Source organism: Prionailurus viverrinus, chromosome B1 (assembly GCF_022837055.1).
Source record: "Prionailurus viverrinus isolate Anna chromosome B1, UM_Priviv_1.0, whole genome shotgun sequence".
Taxonomy (NCBI): Eukaryota; Metazoa; Chordata; class Mammalia; order Carnivora; family Felidae; genus Prionailurus; species Prionailurus viverrinus.
Window position 1 is genome coordinate 16,525,437 of NC_062564.1, and position 20,287 is coordinate 16,545,723.

At 41.1% G+C, this 20,287-nt stretch overlaps 2 protein-coding genes across 8 annotated transcripts in view; one reads left to right on the forward strand and one right to left on the reverse strand.

Moving 5' to 3' along the window:
• Window positions 1-20,287, reverse strand: part of SORBS2 (sorbin and SH3 domain containing 2) — a 225,359-nt gene that overhangs the window by 58,239 nt on the left and 146,833 nt on the right. For 6 of the 7 annotated variants that reach the window (XM_047855087.1, XM_047855088.1, XM_047855091.1 and 3 more), the window contains exons 7-11: window positions 15,274-15,412; window positions 10,592-10,764; window positions 5,542-5,608; window positions 4,801-4,845; window positions 1,888-2,077 (exon numbers count right to left, since the gene is read on the reverse strand). In XM_047855087.1, the coding sequence (XP_047711043.1) occupies window positions 1,888-2,077; window positions 4,801-4,845; window positions 5,542-5,608; window positions 10,592-10,764; window positions 15,274-15,412 (614 nt within the window). The remainder of the gene's footprint in view (window positions 1-1,887; window positions 2,078-4,800; window positions 4,846-5,541; window positions 5,609-10,591; window positions 10,765-15,273; window positions 15,413-20,287) is intronic. The other variant, XM_047855094.1, reaches the window with a different exon arrangement.
• The window catches only part of TLR3 (toll like receptor 3), a 430,042-nt gene that overhangs the window by 8,997 nt on the left and 400,758 nt on the right, over window positions 1-20,287 (forward strand). The window contains exon 2 of the mRNA XM_047855095.1: window positions 16,875-16,972. The gene's annotated coding sequence lies outside the window, so the exon portion shown is untranslated. The remainder of the gene's footprint in view (window positions 1-16,874; window positions 16,973-20,287) is intronic.

Here is a 20,287-nt window from a genome sequence, read left to right on the forward strand (position 1 = left end):
GTATGTGAAAGACATCTAGAAATTTTTAAGAGATTATCATATCTTTTTATGAGAGATTTATTTCCACTAAACATAGGACATATAATACATTTAAATTTGAGTTAATTTTGGTTCTCTTTAAGTGGCAGAGATACGATTTTGTGTCTAGACAATTATGTCTCAAATTTAAGACATCACACTTACAAACCTAGAGTTTATCACAAGGAGATTGGTATTAAAGTGAGGATCTCGGGGCGCCTGGGTGGCGCAGTCAGTTAAGCGTCCCACTTCAGCCAGGTCACGATCTCGCGGTCCGGGAGTTCGAGCCCCACGTCAGGCTCTGGGCTGATGGCTCAGAGCCTGGAGCCAGTTTCTGATTCTGTGTCTCCCTCTCTCTCTGCCCCTCCCCCGTTCATGCTCTGTCTCTCTCTGTCCCAAAAATAAATAAACGTTGAAAAAAAAAATTTTTAAGTGAGGATCTCTTCCTACATGATGTGTATCTATTTTCATATCTCATACCCAGTTTGATCACCAGTTACTCTTAATGGTACAATGGCATGTTGAATATAATATTTATGGGATGTTTATGATAGTGGATGCTTAAAAATTAGTACCGATGCTAAAGAATTCTTCTATTTTCATTAATTGCTGTATCTCATGAGCTATGGCTTTAATCAGAGCTGAGTTGGGACATACTGGCTATATGAGCTGAATAATTTCATTTTCTAAAACAGTTGATTTCTCTCTAAAATGGGTTTAAAGTAGAACAAACCTCATTGAGTCATTCTCAGAATTACATGATATAATCCAGGAAAAGCACTTAGCATAGTGCTTGGCTTATCGTGAGCTCTCGATAAAGGTTACCTATAAGTAGGATTATTAGTCATAATCCTAATTAAAAAAAATGCACAGTAACAGTGTGTTTATAAATTTTTATTTTCGTGTAAATAGTTTCTAGAAAAACATTTCAGTGGGGAAATGAAAATTAGAATCATCTTGAAAAGCTGGTATAAATGAGTCACAGATAGACACTTACTAACTAATGCCCTATTTATTATTTATGAATAATTTTGCCTGCTTTCAAAGAGAGGCTTTTGTGTATGAGAGGGGAAATTTTAAGTCATGAACAGACCTAACATTTTGAATCTGAGGAAAATGAAAACGGCATAATCTCTGACATGCTATGCCAAAGGAAGTACATGTCCGTTATTTCTATTTATTTATCTTCTGATACGCATTTATTGATCAAAAAGTAGAGATTGTGCACATGTTTTTTTGTTTCAATTTTTTAATGTTTATTTTATTTTTGAGAGAGAAAGAGACAGAGTGCGAGCAGGGGCGGGGCAGAGAGAGAGAGGGAGACACAGAATCTGAAGCAGGCTCCAGGCTCCGAGCTGTCAGCACAGAGCCTGACGTGGGGCTCGAACTCATGAACCACAACATCATGACCAGGCACCCTGAGATTGTGCTCATGTGATTATGATATTATGAGCCAAGACTGTGAAAACGTTTGGGGCTCCTGGGTGGCTCAGTCAGTTAAGCATCTGACTGTGGCTCAGGTCATGATCTCACCCCTTGTGAGTTGGAGCCCCACATCGGGCTCTGTGCTGACAGCTCAGAGCCTGGGGCCTGCTTCGGGTTCTGCGTCTCCCTCTCTCTCTGCCCCTCCTCTGCTTGCACTCTGTCTGTCTCTCTCTCTCAAAAATAAATAGACATTAAAAAAAAAAAAGATTGTGGAAGTGTTTGTCACAATCCCAACAGGGGAGGTCAACGTGGCATATATGTTGACTAATAAGGTTATACGCGCAGTATCTTGCTAAGGTAAGCACTGACTCTTCTACTGAGTGCCATCCGGGCTTACTTGTATCCTAAAGTAAACAGAGGCCACTTCTGGGGACAATGCCTTACTTTTCTGTCGAAGATCGATCTCTTGGTCGAAGTGGTGGAACTGGAGGAGGAACGTGCGGGGGAGGGATGGGGGAGGCGGCATCCTTAAAGACATCAGTGCCGTTGTCGGAGTGGCTTTTGGAGAGGGGTCTGTAGGTCTGGGTCTTTGCAGCAGGATGTGACTGAGCGCTGTAGGGTGAGTTGTACAGGCCTATCATGAAACACAGCACAATAAAACAAACAGAAGCAGAAAAACATTTTAAAAGTGTATTAAATTGTTTATACCCCACAAAACATCCAATGATTTTACCCAAGTTTTTATCGGCAAGCATATTCATCACGCATGCATCAGGCGGTATGTTCTTAATCGATTTATCAATATTATTAATCTATTAATCATTATTAATATATTAATTTATTAGCGATAGGTTCTGTACACAATCATTGATTGCAGTAAATCTTCGACAGTCATTTTTAAATTAGTAATGATTCAGACTGGTATTAGGTATAAATCTACAGATACTCAGCAAATTTTCTCCTGGATAATATAAACAAATAACATAGTTAAGGTTTCAGGGGAAGATTAAAAATAGTTCATAGAACTGTTTCCAAATATCTCCTATTACTTTAAAAGCTCTGATTTACCTATGATAATTGACATGTTAATTGCAATCACGCAAAATATAGTTTTTCAATTTTTTATTTTAGCTTATTTTTTTTTTTACAGAGTATGCATGAGTGGGGAGAGGGGCAGAGGAAGAGGGAGAAAGAGAATCCTAAGCAGGCTGCACGCTGCTCAGCCTGGAGCCCAACGTGAGGCTTGACACAGGACTCGATCCCACGACCCTGGAATCATGACCTGAGCCAAAATCAGGAGTCAAGATGCTCGAGGGACTGAGCCACCCAGGTGCCCCAATCAAACACAATATTGAGCAAGTTGTATATGTGCTGTGCAAGGCTTAAGGACACAAAAAGAACTGTGATTGCAAATAATTGGTAATCTGACAAAGGCCAGATGAGGAAAATACATATGAGGAATGAAACATTTTAGAGGATGGTGGATTGGTCAGAGAAGATATTATGGACCAGATGGCACTAGGATGAGCCCTGGAGAACTGGTTTGCGTGGGTCGGGGAAGAGGGAAGCAGAGATGGCTCAGGAAAAAAAAAAGAGGCAAGACATAGCACAGTGGGACTCGGGGTTTGTAGAGAGGGAAGAGGCTAGTTACAGTTGCTTTGTCTACCAATTAAACGGCAAAACTATCTCAAAAGGGCTCTGCAAGGTTTTATGTAACTATTACTCTTCAATTTATTAATTACTAATGGCTACAGAATTTCAATAGTAAAGATAGTAATAAAAATTCTGAATTTCCTGCCACCTCAGACTTGTGAGTTAAGTCAATTTTCACTCATCTGCTTCTCCTGAGGGTCCGTACAACTTGCCATGACAAACGGAAAGACAGTGTCTACACACGTACTGTTTTGCTTGGGTTCCACGGTCAGACGTCAACTGTACAGCTTGTTAAAAACATAAGAGGCCCAAAATGGAGTCACTTATGCTAGGCACCCCGGTCACCCAGTGGAGACTTAATTACAGTTTTGAGCAGAAATGGCCTCTTAAACCAGACCATCAGGCATCGCCTGACCAGCAGGGGTGAGGTCATCTCACTCACAGACCCCTGCCCTCCCCTTAAAGCAAAAGGAACCTTGCAATAATCTCTCTCTTTTTTTTTTTTTTTTTTTTTTTTGCCTAGTGTAACTTCCTTGTTTGGCTCCCTTCTGCCTATAAAAGTCTTTCATTTTGTACAGCTCCTCAGGGCTCCTTTCTATCGGCTAGGTTGGATGCGGCCGCATTCGTGAATCGTGGAACAAATCCAATACTATCTTTAAAATTTACTTGGCTGAATTTTGTTTTAGAACAAGCTAAACACAGGAGGTGAGTTTGGAGTACCTGTGGCTTGGGATACAAGTTGAGGGAAAGATTTTACTGGGCTTCCTGCTGTCACCTGGAAGAGTGAGGACCTAAATACCAGAGGTCTTGCAGCTTGCTAAGCTCGTTCTGCCTGTTTTTTCTTCTCTGTTTGTCTTTGGAGACTCCTAGCAGAGTCCCTGACAGTTAAAGGGCCTGAGTGTTGGCCTCCAGGCAGCTTACGCAGGCCTGAGGCCAGGCTGGCCAGGGGACCCCTTACAAGGGTGCAGGTGAACAACAGCCTGAACCTCAGAGCCTGCTCTCAAGAAAGGAAACCGTTCAACAGTCACTAGCCTGGGGCTGAGTGGTGACAGGAGGCCCTATATAGGATCCCCTAATGTGACGCTTAGGGGAAAGGGAAGCATTTTGTAGGGATCCCTCACTCCAGCCCTGCAACCATTTCATAAGATACCAACGCCCTCAAATACAAGTAGAAACGCCCAGAGTTGAAGTCATGCCATTATGACTGTTGGCAGCTCTGAGTCAGAAAAGTGGCCCCAGCAGAGTGGGATTTTTAAAAATCCTTCAATGAATGGTTGCATTTTGGGAGCAAAAGCATGGACAAAGTCACAAAATACTTTTGCTTGACTCGTTTTTTTGTGAAGTGTATCTGAAAGATCTTACGCAATTGTGATCACTCTCTCTGCTGATAAAAAGAGATCTTTATCTTATTTTGTACCCCAGTTACAGTGTGTTCTTTCAAGCCGTCCTTCATACTTTGGTTAAACATTCCTGAAGCTGCAAATAAACGGACAGTGTGAGAATGAAGGAGACAAAACAGTATTAGTTCTCATTTCCATGGGAAAAGATCGATCCTTTTGTTATGCATGCTTTGAGAAAAGAAAAAAGAAAAGCATCCTCTTAATTGTCTACACTGAAAACATGCGCTCAAACAGTGGTAACACAGTGAGTGGGAAGTGATTCCCAGCATACAGTATTCATTGCGAGCAAGGAACCCCGTCCTACCTGCATTATATGTATAAGGAGTATTATACATGTCTGTGTCATCATCTAGAAAATGAAACATAAATATCATGGTAATACACGTTCGGTCACCATATCGTAACAAGACAGTAGAACTTCAGAGGAACCAAAACAATTTGGTAGAAAACCAGGGTCTCTTGCCTGGTGCATAACACCATTTTTCCAATTTTCTAATACTGCTTTGTTCCCGAGCTGCTGCGGTTTGACCTCGCTGGTCCGTAACATATTTGCTGGGGTGCCCTCTCCCCCGCATGCAGGGCCAGGGCTTTTTCCTCACTTCCTGGGCCAGCCTTCTCTTCTGAATCATGACTTTCCTCCGGAAGTGCTTTCGAGCTCTTTTGTCAAGCTAGGGAGACCTACCTCTGCTTTCTCTCTCTCTCTCTCTTCAATCAGCAGCTGGCATGGGCGGACAGAGGAACAATGACAGCGCCACACCCCACACCACGCCAGACTGTGGCTGGGGAGGGAGGAAGGGACCAGAGCACCTGGCACCCCTCCAGGGTCACCTAGTAAGAGGCTTCTTGGCAGCTCAGGGGTGAGGCAGCAGCTCAGGTGTCTGTGACTTGGACAGTAGAAGGAAAACAAGGAGGAATGTTGAAAGAGGGACCGCCATGGAGTTGCTAGGGTCTTAACGTTTTGTGTGAACCGGAACTCTACAGGAGGATACATGTATACCCTTTGGCCTGGAGGATCCGATCAGAGAACAGAACAACACACACATACCCGGCTTGTGTACCATGTGGATCTGCTTGAACATCGTCTTGTACCAGTCCTTCGGTCTGTCAACTGTCTGTAAGAGAGAATGTTCAGTAGTTACAAAACCGGTTCTGAGTCAACACTGCTTGCCCCTCCACGTTGTTCTTTCTTCATTTTTATCTTTTCTAATAGCAGGTTTCTGTCTGTGATTACAAAAAAGAACAAAAACCTATTTCGTGATGACAATACTAGTAACTTACCTAGTTATGCATGGGGTTTGTAAATATGTTACCCTTTAGGCTGAATTTAGGCTGAATTGGGACATTATATGCTGTGGCCAAATCGCACTTGCGCCCAGCATTAGATAGTTGATATTTGTACAAACATATTTACATAAAATGCGCTGAATAAAAGTTGTAGGGTTGTAATAGTTTGTTGAACTCCTTTTGGTGCTAATTAGCATTATCCTTAAAAACATTTTCGTGAGGGTTCTGTTGAAAACATTATTTTTAGAATTAACTAGGGAATATTTTTTACTGTATTCTGATCAGCTTAGACTTAGAGAAATAAAAATACGATATTTACTAGGTTAAGTTAATAAAACCCCGAGTGTAGTACAGTCAAGGGTCCTGCAGTAAATCTAAAAAAATGTAGACATTGTTTAAAACTTTTTTTAACATGATAAATAAATGTGTGCAGCATTTGCTTTGCTAAATTATAAATTCCTTGAGAGTAGAAGCTCTTTCCACATGCCTGGATTTGGACACGATAGAAACTGGGTTGTAGTAGAAAGAAGAAATTAACGTCGCCTCAACCTAGATTCAAGTCTTGCTTCCTTTATTGTTTGAAATTGAAATATAAGTAGGAAATTATTGTTTCATACTTCCTAGCAGTATGAATTTGGATCATTTAGGTAAGCTTTTAGAACCTCAGCTTGTCCTTCCTAAGATGAAATAATTATATCTACGTCATAGGATTGTGATGGAAATGGAATGAAACCATGTATATAAGACCTAAAACCATGCCTAGAATGTCAGAAATGCTCAATAAATAGTAACAGTCAGTAGGGAACATAACATATTTATAGAATAAAATAATGAAAGAACCCAGGTCATTGGATGGAATTCTACCTGATTACATACCTGTGAAAGTAGGCCTACACTTTTATAATCATAATTAAAGATTTGGCTTGGCAAGATCTTTATCTCAGCGTTTCCAGAAATACTCCAGCAAGAAACCCAATCATTCTGTATATAGTGATAAATACACCAGATTTTCCAAGACCGTTCTCTTGATATAAAATATTCTGTTAGGACTGCCACACAAATATTCTTGTACTTTTTAAAAGCCTGAGCGTTCGTTTAGATTTTATATCCTATTTTTTTCCCCTCAGAAATGTGGTAATTGCATTTTTCATCTGGAAATTGAGGGTTTTGTGCCGCATCTAAATTTATTTTGGTCTCTGAGCATACATGGTTCTGATAATCACAACAAATATAGATTAATATTAAGAGCTACTTGACTTTGTTCTGAGTCACCTCTTCATTCATTGTAGGCTCTTTCTACATTGGAAAAGCTTTGAGGAGATTGTTAATTGACCTTATTTTCAAATGATGGGAGCTGGTGTGAGGGGTGCAGTGATGAATCAGGAGTTTAGTTATTATTGGCTGATTTATTTTTTTTTTAATTTTTATTTTTTTCCAACGTTTTATTTTATTTTTGGGACCGAGAGAGACAGAGCATGAACGGGGGAGGGGCAGAGAGAGAGGGAGACACAGAATCGGAAACAGGCTCCAGGCTCTGAGCCATCAGCCCAGAGCCCGACGCGGGGCTCGAACTCCCGGACCGCGAGATCGTGACCTGGCTGAAGTCGGCCGCTTAACCGACTGCGCCACCCAGGTGCCCCTTTATTGGCTGATTTAAATAAAGTGGCTGAACACGTATCTTTAAGGGACACTTTCATAAAAGATCAGTTTCTCTTTTGTTAAGCTCTGTTTCCTTTATGTCTTCAGCAATAGAAAATAAGATGTAAGTCGGTGCAAACATGTTTCCCAGCCATACCTGGACACAACCAATAGCAACAAGGAAGCCTAAATAAGTGAGTTATATCCCTGTATATGGCAGTGTATCTTGACAGACAGGATTTTTTTTTTCTTCACTTGCTGGAGGGCACATATCAGGCAGGAGCTTAGTTTTGCCATCTGTTAGCTTTATATGGTGAGCACAGAGATGCCAGGAAATGCCCAGTGGTTGGCAAAGAGGAGTATGAAACTCGTATAGGGCAACACTAAAACTCTTTGTCCCTTTCTAAAAGAAGCACTCTGGGCATTTGAAGTTTCTTTTATAAATGGCATCATGGACATGTTATGTCTAATACTGAGATTAAGTAAATAGAAGTCTACTCAAGTTTAAGGAAGTTTGCTTTTGTATGTGTCCTTCAAGGTTACTTTGTATGGGCAGTAACTATTAGCAATTCACGATTCACTTGTTTTCTATAATCTTGGCAGAATTCACCTGGATTTTACTTTTCTACAGTTTACAAAGTATCAAAACTCGATGTTGATTTATCACGCAGAGATTTCCAAAAAGGGAAAAGACACATATTTTCTACGTACGAGTATACAGTGATTCTATTCTATTTTTGCCCCTTTCCAGCTTTGAAAATGCTCGAACGGTGTTATATTTGAACTGGAAAAAAAAAGAGTCTTGTATTTCACTTAACTAGCTGGCTTTAATTAGACAGCCTCCTGGGATCTGAACCCCAGCGATTTTTGTTGTTGTTAAGAATGGCAGTAAAAGGCTAACCCAGACGTCCCAGGTCACATGAGAGAGGGCAGACTGGGGAGCCTTCATTCAAATAACTCAAAGGTACATTTGTTGACTTTTGGCTTTCTAGAGTTTCTAGCTTACAAAATTCTGTTTCCTTGGTATAGGCTGGTTGTCTAAAATGAGGCTACAACATGATACACTGAGACAGTACTGCCTTTGGTGGATACGCTGAGCAGAAAGTCCATGTAAAGCAATTTGAGTCTGATAATCATTACTCTCTACACGGATGAGAAAGAAAAACAACCTTGGAGATTCTTGGCCTGCTGTGGCTCAGAGACGGCCTGACTCAACATTTATAAACACAGCTATACTTGGGGATGTGCTTGGCGAGGCTGAAAAACAGGGAACGCAAGTAAGAGTCTTCACAGACCTGTACCTTGTGCGTACAATTTAAAAAGTCTAAATAAGAACACAGCTGTGCCTAAAAATTACGGTTCCTTATAGGGAACTTCTGGGTTGCTTACATTTTATTTCCTATTTTACAGAAGGGGAACCAGCACTGAATGTTTAGTATATGTATTTGCATATGCATATCTAAACATGCTTTTGATTTGCAAGTAGGAAGACCACTAGAATTGTAATATTACTTGATTTTCACTAACCTTTGACAATGTCTGTTATTTTTCCTTTGGGAAACTAAGAAGCAAGTCTTTGCTGCTTAAGAAAATTATGTCGGATGGATAAAAAAAACTGGTCCAGCTTTTCATGTTGTTTCTTATATATCATTTATCATGTTAAAAACACACCCAGAGGTCTCAGACACAATCCTTTCAGACAGAATCTACAACAAGTTAGAGTCAGGAATATCCTAATTTGTGAATATACTATGACTCGAGGGTCGATTAAGCAAAACCAATGACACCATACCTGTCTGACACTGCATCCCTACGTTATTTGGAAAAAAGATTCCAGTTAAACCATTTTGAGTCAGAAACCTTCAAAGGGAAACAAATGACAAAACACCATCACCGGAAACATGCAGTTGTCTTAAGACCGTTAGTCACAATCCCTGAACTTTTTCTGTGACTTAAATATGACAATCATCAGTTCCAACCTAGATTGTTAGGACTTGATGATTAGTCACATTCAGTGTTCCCAGAATCGAGTGCGTCTACAACCCCATCAACTGCTGTGCAGGTTGACTTTCTGGCTTGCAATTCTGATACAGATGCTTGGAATAATCCATTTTTTAACTCTTCTCCCAGAACGCGCAATCCCCATCTATGAGAAATGCAATCTTACCACTGTTTTTTTTTTTTCCTGATCTCTTTCCCATTCGTTTCCTCTACCCACTATTGTCTTTGCACCCCCTCCCCACCCCCGCCCCCAGGGTTTGCATTCCAGGGAAGCAGCTCTTGGCAACACCCCTGCCAGGTAGGCAGGAGTATGCAGCCTGAGCCCTCTCCTTGCAAAGCCCCCCAGTTCACCTGCAGACGTGCTGCGGCCCTCATCCTGGCTTCCAGAGTCTTCCTTCTGCCGGCTAGCACAAACCTTCTCTGCGAGTAGACTGGTCAGTGAGCAGCTGCCTGCCCGGGCTCTCAGTAGCTGCCTTTGCTGCTGCTGAGCTTTGCCAGAAGGGGCTGCCCTGACACACTGAGCAATGCTTTGGCAGAGTTTAAAGCCAAAAAAAAAAAAAAAAAAAAAAAAAAAAAAAAAAAAAAAAAAAAAAAAAAAAAAAAAAAAATCCAAACACTTTCACTTAATATCCCTGAGGGCTCACAGCAGGCACAGCTGAAGAGGGACACTAAAATGTGTATTTTTCTTCACAGTTTTTTTTTTTCTTTCCATGACATTAACTCCCTTTGCTGCAATCATCTCACCGGCCAGCTGCCAATTCACGGCTCCCAATCTCCTGATGTTAACACACATCCATTTCAAGAAACAAATCCCTGGTTTATTTGCAAAGCAGTCAAAGCATTCACCTTGTCTCGTTCCTTCTCCTTTCTCTCTATTGCCCTAACGCTCCCTGGAAGAGGTGAAACAAAACAAAATATACCTTTATTGTTCAACAAAACTCACAATCTTCGTGATTTTCAATTAAGATGCAAACACAGATTCTGTGATTAGCTTCAATCCACAGTTCTTTTCCTCTTTCTCTGTCACATACAACATAATATTCACGAGAACTCAAATGGCATAGAGGGCAATCCTCGTTATATAAGACCATAGGAATGCACAAAGCCGTTGACAATCCGGCCTTTGTAGAGCCTGGGCATAGCCCTGCAGCCACCACGCTGGCATTTCCTACCGTTCTAATTGCGGTGGGGATTCCGGATTCATCCACGGGCCCGATCCCCGGGTAGTGGGGGGCTTTGATGACCGTCACTCTCTTCTCCTCCTCTGAGGATCTGTACAGTGGTATGGAGCTGCCCATGGTGCCGTCCAGAGACTGCGCGTGCTGGGGATAGGTCTCTGTGGAATCTGCCGAGAAAATTTGGTGACATATCATGTATTTGATGCGCAAGGACTCATAAGTTGACGGCGCCTCTTGTATATTTATGCCAACTGTAACGTAGAATCTATTTCCATCGCTCTCTCTTTTGACCCATTTACCTTGCATTCGAGCCACTCGTTGTTAGCATGTAGGTATATACCCAACAGAACAGTAACAACAAGATCCTGCCGTTGTCTGAAGAAGGGGGAGGGGGAGGGTGACATTTGTTGAAGGACCGTGTGGCCGCGTAGCAGCCACTGTGTTAAGACAGTACTTTACATCTATTAGCTCACCTCACCGTCCATTTAATTAATTAATTACTTTTTATTTTGTTACTACTTTTTAAATATTTATTTATTTTGAGAGAGAGAGAGAGAGAGAGATTTTAGAACACCAGCAGGGGAGAGGCAGAGAGAGAGGGAGAGAGAGAATCTCAAGCAGGCTCCGCACTGTCGGTGCAGAGCCTGACTCGGGGCTCGAATTCAGGAACTGTAAGATCATGACCTGAGCTGAAGTGAAGAGTTGGACACGTAACCAACTGAGCCACCCTGGTGCCCCGTGGGGGGGCTCCGTTTTATAGACGAGGAGGCAGACCGAGACATTATCTTTGTGAAGTTGCTGACTACTGTTATTTGAAAGCACCGGAATGTCCTCTTAGAGCGGAAGATAGGACTGTTGAGTCTACAGCAGCAATTTCATATAAATAAAGTGAAAACAAAAATCACATTAAGAAATCCCCACATCCAAACACATACTTAGATGGGGTGAAGGCTCATGGGTTAAATGGATGATTTCAAATTATTAGTGCTGATTTTTATTTAAGTAGACATGATGGCCAGATATCTTGGCTGTTACTTTGAAGCATAAAACCCATGACTTGCCCCTTGAGTATAAAAATTGCCCCGAGCATATAAACGAGATGAGATTTATCGTGTTCCTGGCTTCATGCCATCGTTAGTAACTTTTAGTATACTTTCATAAGAAACAGAGAGGACACATACGTCCGATACATTCCACTTACTCTTGGTTCACAGATATTTATGAAGATCAACAGGATTACCATTCATTTTGTACAATGGATAATACGACTTCCTGCTGTTTTGCAATAAATTTCAAAATTTTGGTGAGCAGGAATGATTCTTTGCTGTAGTTTGTCTGATCTGGTACTCAGAAAGGAAGGTCTCTCTCTCTCTCTCTCTCTTTAATGTTTGTTTGTTTATTTATTTATTTATTTATTTATTTATTTATTTTAATTTAAAAAAAATTTTTATTTTTGAGAGAGAGAGAGAGACAGAGACAGAGCACGAGCAGGGGAGGAGCAGACAGAGAGGAAGACACAGACTCCGAAGCAGTCTCCAGGCTCTGAGCTGTCCGCGCAGAGCCCGACGTGGGGCTTGAACCCACGAAAGCAAGTTCATGACCTGAGCCAAAGTCGGACTCCCCACCGACTGAGCCACCCAGGCACCCCAGAAAGGTGTACCATTACTTGATGACATATATATGCATATATGTGTGAATATGTATGTAATCTATCTATCGCAAAACATATGATAGTATTTTTTTATTTGTTTATTTTTTACTTGAGAGAGAGAGAGTGCAAGCAGGGGAGAGGAACAGAGGGAGGGAGAGAGAATCTTAATTTTTTTTTTTTTTGAGAGAGAGTGCACACATGTGTACACAAGTGGGGGAGGGGCAGAGGGAGACCTGATGGGAGGCTTGATCCCATGACCCTGGGATTATGACCTGAGCCAAAACCAAGAGCTGGTCTCAACCGACTGAGCCAGCAAGGTGCCCCATATATGATTGTATTTTTGTAACAAATTTATATAAGAGTTCATAAGTAAGATTTTAAAAGATTTAACTCATCATTGTAAGGATAACTACAGATAGGACTCCTGTAAGCTAAAATCTATTGTAACACTAATAACTGCTATTGCTATTATTATGGCTATATTCAGTTTAGTTTGCAACAGAAAAGCATTTTAGATACATTTCTGATGGAGAATGAATAAGGCTAGGAAGGAAGCGGTATCTTTCCCAAGCAATTCCAAATGTGATATTTGACTCTGATTTCCCATTTAGTTCCGAAACGTGTTTGAGTCAGGAACCATGATGGCGGTATTTCTATTAAACAATAAATAATTTTTGAGCACCTCCTATGTGCAAAGTCCCAGCCTAAGCAAAGAGTATGAACTCTGTCTTCACATATGGTTCGTTAGAGTCAATGAGTTTATAGCTTATATAAGTTAGCCTTTTATTGTATATTTCTTTTATAGGTCCACTAACTCTCATTTTTGTAGTCTTTTGTCCTCAGCTTAATATAAAGTTTCTCGAAGCAGGATAGATTTGTATATTCTCAGAACCTATCTCAGCACTGGCTGATTGGAATTTGTTCCAGTGGGACAAGGGACATTTCTTTCCTTGTAGTATGGCTTATATGTAAATCTACCCATCAGTATGTTCTAATAAGAAAGACTGGGGCGCCTGGGTGGCGCAGCCGGTTAAGCGTCCGACTTCAGCCAGGTCGCGATCTCGCGGTCCTTGAGTTCGAGCCCCGCATCAGGCTCTGGGCTGATGGCTCAGAGCCTGGAGCCTGTTTCCGATTCTGTGTCTCCCTCTCTCTCTGCCCCTCCCCCGTTCATGCTCTGTCTCTCTCTGTCCCAAAAATAAATAAACGTTGAAGAAAGACTGTCTACATTCAAGTATTTATGTATTTTGTTTCTCGGGGTGGGAGGGACAAAATTGTGTGTATTAAGACAGGTAATGAGGAAAAAGAGTCAGACTTTGATGATAATTATTTGAGAAAACATTATGGCTAGAATAATTTGTAGTTTTACTAAAGGAGTGTGATGATGCATAGCTATATAAAAAATCTAGGTATGGGGGGCCTGGGTGGCTCAGTCAGTTAAGTGTCTGACTCTTGATTTCAGCTCTGATCATGATCTCATGGTTCATGGCATTGAGCCCCACGTTGGACTCTGTGCTAACTGGGATTCTCTCTCTCTCTCTGCCCCTCCCCCCTTACACACACACATGCTCCCTCCCTCCCTCTCTCTTTCTCTCTCTCACAAAATAAATTAATAAACATTTTTTAAAAGTCTCGATATAAAGGACTCCCGTTACAATACTGCACCATGGACTGATTGTTTCAGAGCAGTGTCCGGGCACAAGGACGTCCTACTTTCTTATACTCTAAAAGGACAGCATTATAACATTCACAGGTGATCCCCACGAGCACCATTAGAGAAGGCACAAGTATATTTAGACTTTTCTTTGGTGAGTCTCAGAGCTCCATGTGAGTGTTCCAGAGGCTCTGTTGACCACAGAAGCTGAGTTCCATAACGCACACGCTGAACGTTCCCGGGTAAGCCTGGATGGCATCATGTCTTTCAACGAACAAACGGTGCTGGGGGAGAAGAGGTCCTGCCTGCTGTTTAAGGAGGAGAGGAGATTGGAAGGCCTGTGTTCTGTTGCTGTTGGGCAGTGGCCGGAGGGATCAGTCTCAGCCTTTCTGAGAGGTGTGCTGCCCGCCCTCTTTCCTCTGCCTTCCTCCTGGCTGTCCGGAGGGAAGCCTTCCGGTCCCTCCACATCCTGGGACCTTTCTCAGCTTGAATTCGGACGACGGCTTGATTTGGTTTGGTTTTTAGTGTTTTGGGGTTTTGCTTTTTTACATTGTTAAAAACTAAGAAATACTTACGTTGTTTTCTAAACAGTCCTACTATATTTGCCACATAAAAGTGTTTGTGATCATACAGTACAAGTTCTTATCCAGGAGGCTTCAAAAAAAAAAAAAAAAATCACAGGGCCCGTGAAATGATACGCTTGAAAGTGTGTATGAATGTTCAAATGTGCATTTTTCTTTTTCTGGAGGAGAGCTCTCTCTTTCATCTAATTCCTAATCCTCAAAGGATTAAGAACTCTCTCTATAGCAACTTCAGGGATTATTCTTTAAAGGAACTCCTGTCCCAGGCCAATGGTCTTCTGGTCTCCGTTCAAAGAGCGTTTTGCTACTTTGTGAGGCGATGGTTTACTATTTACTGTTTTTGTGAGGCAGCTGTCCCCCCGTTAGACTGTTTTAACTGTGAAGCAATTCTGTATATATGCCAAGAGAATTTTCTACAGTGAAAGCTTTTCCACAAAAGAACGAGCTGTTTTGAACATGGATGGTATTTGCCATCCATGGAAATGCGCCACATGAATGTTCCGGTGGGGAGAACTCCCCTGCCTGACTGTCCACCTTCTCTCTACTTCAAACCGCAAACACTTAATAGCTGTTTCCAGGCTCAGATATAGATGTAGTCATTGTCTTGGGATAGCTGGATGCCTATTTTCTCCAGTGACTCCTCTGCTCTTAATTCCTCCCCTAGCATAGGTTCATTAAATACTGGAGTGTGGAATATCCTACCTCTTTGGAAAAATTACTCTGATGTTTTTCTCATGTGGTTTGTACTTGTTATATGAAATTGTCATGAAAATCATGACTGCAAAAGACTTACCAAGTGACCGGCCATGCTGCATGATAATGCTTGAGTTGAGCGAGCCTGGGAGAGAGTAAGCTGAAGGGGAGAACGGCCTTTGATAGTAACTCATTGGGCTCACAGCACCTCCTGAGTTTCCATTCACTGTTATCTGGCTCTGAGAAGAGAGTTGAGACATCCAGGCAAAGTGAGGAATATAAGGAACACAACCGTTTGGATTTACGTATCATGAAGCAATCTCTCCTATTCTAAAAGAATCAATCTTTTCTGGCAAAGCATCAGAAAGGCCTGATAAACCACTGGCTTCTCCCTATTGCAATCTCATTTAGTACTTTATGGGTCTCTTTTTGGTTTCTTGAGAATTTATTGTTTTGATTGATTTATATCTGAGGATATTATATCCCCAGCGAGATCTTAAGATACTTGTTGGAGATAGTCATATATGTGCTGCTTTTATGTTTTTTTATAACGTTCGACCTGTGCTAATAACATAGTAGATATTCAATGGATACATATTCTAATTGAATTGGATCAACTTAGTTCACAGAGGCTGAGCTCACCACTATTAAGGATGCCTCTCTATCCGCAACACAGCGCCCAGCCTGGGCACGGGGGAGATTACATAATGCATGCAAATGAGACGAAACATTAGTAAGAGCATTTGGTTAAAATACTTTACAGCTGAATACACACAAACACAGATAAAGAACCATCATTTGCGAACCTTTTCTACTTTTCTACTGATCCTAAAAACAAATTAAACTTCTACAATACAGGCCTGAAATGTAGGTAGTCAATTACTTACATATGTCCTTGATTTGTCATTTTAAAGCTCATGTTTTGAAAATGGCCAAGAGTTAATTTAATTTCATATTTTTAGCCATACCACATCTGCCCTGGGGTCAATAAATATTCCATCACAGTGATTGTGCTTACTGATTAAGTGCTTCTCTGAGCTATTACAGAAACCACTCTCCTGTCACAAACCACCATATCTTATAGGTCTTATATCTGAACAGCACTGGACATTCAAATGATCCGAGGCACTGGCCCACCCAAATGCCTCAGAGCCTGTCTACAAGTTTGATAAATTACCTGAGGATATTTTTGCCACCTTGCCCAAATTGGTTTGGTTGTTCTTTGTAAATATAATTATGGTACTATTGCTATAATATGTTACAATGAGTGTTAAAAGCAGGATTCTTATGAAAAACCATCATGTTACTGTGTTACTAAACTTAGAAAAGTTGGCTTGAATCCTATTTTGATAGTTTCAATAATATTGATTATGGGTTAAGAAAATAAATATTGCAAATAGACTTCATCTTTCATCATGTTAAACAGACCAGGATTTTACTAATGAAATAATACCATTAGAATTTTAGAAAATACTTTATTGTTATAGTGTAATACTTATTAGGAAAATCATCTCATGGACGACCTATGTGCAATTTGAACTGCAACTTGAAACTAAGCTCAGTTCTAGTTAGCTCTGATTGTGCCTGTAAGACTATATGTATGTAGGCCTTTCAGGCTCCTAAGGAGTCTTAAGTATAGCAAATTGAATTGGTTAGTACATAATTTTATATGCTATTACTGTTCTGTGTTTTTGGTTAAAGGCCCTACTATTCCTTGACGTTTTAAAATGGAGAACTATTGAAAACATAGTAGAACAGGGAGAATCCCAGGACCACTGAGCTTCTGGCTGTACTGGCAGGTAGGGTGTTAGCCCTGCAAAGTGAGGGGTTTTTGTTTTGTTTTGTTTTGTTTTTTCTGTAGCCAGTCACTAATGGGAACCTTTCATGGCAAAGTTTTATACCCAACCATTGAATGAATACTAAACCCCATTTGAAGTATTGTTAAGTATTTAAGAAAGATACTAAAAAGTCTTTTGTCTTCTATAATTGCGATGTCTTGAAAAGCATGTGACTTATAATATTTCTCCATGCATGAAATTTTCAGGTTTGTGACATTGACATGACATAAAAATTATGTAGCACAACTAAAATTTTGTTTACAATGGTGCTTATTTCAAACTTCATCATAAAATCAATTTTAGAAAAAAATTCTCCACTTTTTTTGTTTGCCTAAAGTTAGATACCTTTCAAACTGAAGCCATTGTCTATACATTATATGTGATGGCAAATGTGTGCATTAGGAGCGCCTGGGTGGCTCAGTCCGTTAAGTGTCTGACTCTTGGTTTCAGCTCAGGTTGTGATCCCACAGTTCGTGGGTTTGAGCCCTATGTCGGGTTATATGCTGGCAGTGCAGAGCCTGCTTGTGATTCTCTCTCTCCCTCTCTCTCTGCCCCACCCCTGCTCGTACCCTCATGCTCTCTCTCTCTCAAAATAAATAAACTTAAAAAAAAAAAAAGAAAATCCGTGCCTTAAAATCTGAAAGCATTTAGTTATTCATAAATCATTTGCTAGGGACTCTTGCCATATAGACATATTTAAATGATAGCATTTGTATGGGGAGTATTTATATATTGCTCTAAATGAATGATGAATTATTGGTATATAAAACAATAAGTGAATTCATAAATGTCTAACCCAGAATGGCTCAGGAAAAACAATTCCAAAAGATCAGAGGGCTAAATTTCTGCAGTGTAGACTAGGAGTAGTTACATCATTCGCCCCTATAAGACAGATAGGTTCAAAAGATTAGCGATTAGCGAAAGAAAAGCAAGAATTAGCATTATGCGGTCAGCAATTATGTATGTGAGAAACAAGGGTATGTGAACTATTCACACAGGACAAATTCATATGAATCTCAGAGGTAAACTGTTATCTACCAGGATTTAAGACTGGGTTAAAATTGTGGAAAAATGTGAAGACTTTTGCTATAACTTGATCATCATAATATATGTAGACTTATCTAAATTTCTGAGATAATTTATTCTTTTTTTGAGATAACTACTTATCAAAGCAAATCACTGTACAACTCATTAGCTAGAGCAACACAGTGTAAATATAAATGACTCTGAAATGAATCAGAATAGGGGCGCCCTGGTGGCTCAGTGGGTTAAGCGTCTGACTTTGGCTCGGGTCATGATCTCTCTGTTTTTGAGTTTGAGCCCCGCGTCGGGCTCTGTGCTGACAGCTCGGAGCCTGGAGCCTGCTTCGGATTCTGCATCTCCCTCTCTGCCTCCCCAACCTTACACTCCCCCACGCCCCGCTCCACTCATGCTCTGTCTCTCTCAAAAATAAATAAACATTAAAAAAAATTTTTTTTTTAATGAATCAGAAGACAGTTGACTTTTTCAGCTGAAAGTAGGCTTATGAGGATGACTATAGAGGATTTTCTGGACAGACTGTGCGGAATCGGTTTAGGTATAATTTACACCTACGTGAATAAAAACGCTTGGCAGCAAAGTGAGATGCCAGACGAGAAATCAATCAGTCCTTGTGTCTGGCCCTTGGAGATCTGTTTAAAAAGTGGCGGAGGCAAAGGAAGGAAGAATAAGGTCCCACATGGCCACCTGGTGCTGCAATCTGTCACAGATGACCTCTGACCCACGGTCGGGAAGGTGTTTCAGAATGGTCAGGGACGTCGGGGGCACCTGGGTGGCTCAGTCAGTTAAGCAGAACGGTCAGGGATGTCAGAGTCAGCTTCCTGAGCGCATGCGGGATGGTTGGGGAGAACTCACTGGAGGAGCAGGACAAGTCTGTAAGTGAGAGAGTCTGCGGTGTGACTGTGGGCAGGGAGGACAGGAGTGAGGGGAAGGGGTTTGCAAAAAGCAGCGTGAAAGGCTCGGGGGGAGGGGGGGGGTCTATGCAGGTGTGAAGGCCCCAGATCAGCAGGTGGTGACAGAGTCAGTGAGGCTGGGCTGGGGTCGCCGTCAGGTAAGAAGTGGTTCAGTTCAAAAGCACCACGGAAGGAAAAGCGTGAAGAGGCTTCTGGTGTGCTTTGCCTGTGAGCCTGTGAAGCATTTACCTCTGGCACATGGGCAGCTAAGTTCTGGTTTCCAGGCTGAGTATGAGGGAAACATAACAAGAGATATAAATTATTCAGTTAATAAGAACATCTCTTTTTGCAATGTGGCAGAGAAGGCTTTATTCAGCTTAACCATCAGCTGTATTTGCAAGCCCTTTTAAGAAATATATTCAAAGGATTAGTTACTGGCATTCAGTACGGAGCAAGCATGAAAAAGTGAGGAAAATAAATCCAGTAAGTGTTTTTGGAAATAAGACCACTTTTCACGTAGCACTGCATTGTAATTTTGGGTGGGGGCTTGAGAGGCTTGGCATCATGGAATTTTTCCCTCAGAAGTTTTGTATTGTGTCCCTGTGACAGCAAAATAATATCAGGTCGTCTATTGGCCAGCAGAATTCCTTTCGCTTCAATAGAAAAATCTTATAGCAGATTTCCCCCGACAGCCTCCCCCCTGGAAATAATCCCCCCCCAAAAAACAGGTTACCCCATTTTTTTCTGACTTACAGATCTAAAGAACGATGGAACTAAAAACAATTAAGTGGAAAGGATATTTTGATTTCACTATAAAACACTAAAAGAATTGAACTTTAAAATATCCTAACTGTGCAAATGGAGACACCTGTTTGTGAAAATGAAGTGAAGTCAAAAACCAGCACCTGATGATGGTTAGAAGGTACCTTAGTTGGTTAGAGCCACTGTTGGTTTTAAGTCTTAGGTAAAGGAGAAAGAAACTGGAGAAAAATAAGTTTTAATGCCTCCAAGGCTATATAACCCAAGAGGCTAGAAACCATGGTGGAGGGGCTGTCTGTCAAAGGAAGAGAGCGGATGGCCCATTACAGGCTTTCTAGCTATCTCTTCTGACCATCGTCATGTCTACCCACACATGTCAACTGTGATGATAAACATCAGCCTCATCATGAGTAAATGAAACTTGAAGCAAAAAAGAATTTTTTTTTTCTTAATTCTTCCTTTCCCCCTTCAGAATAGAGGTTTTTTTGTTTTGTTTTTGTTTTTGAGTGTTTGGTGTGGTGCCAGTTGTAAGACAGATAGCCAGAAGTATTGCAGGACATTAATACCAGGGTGAGGAATGAATTAA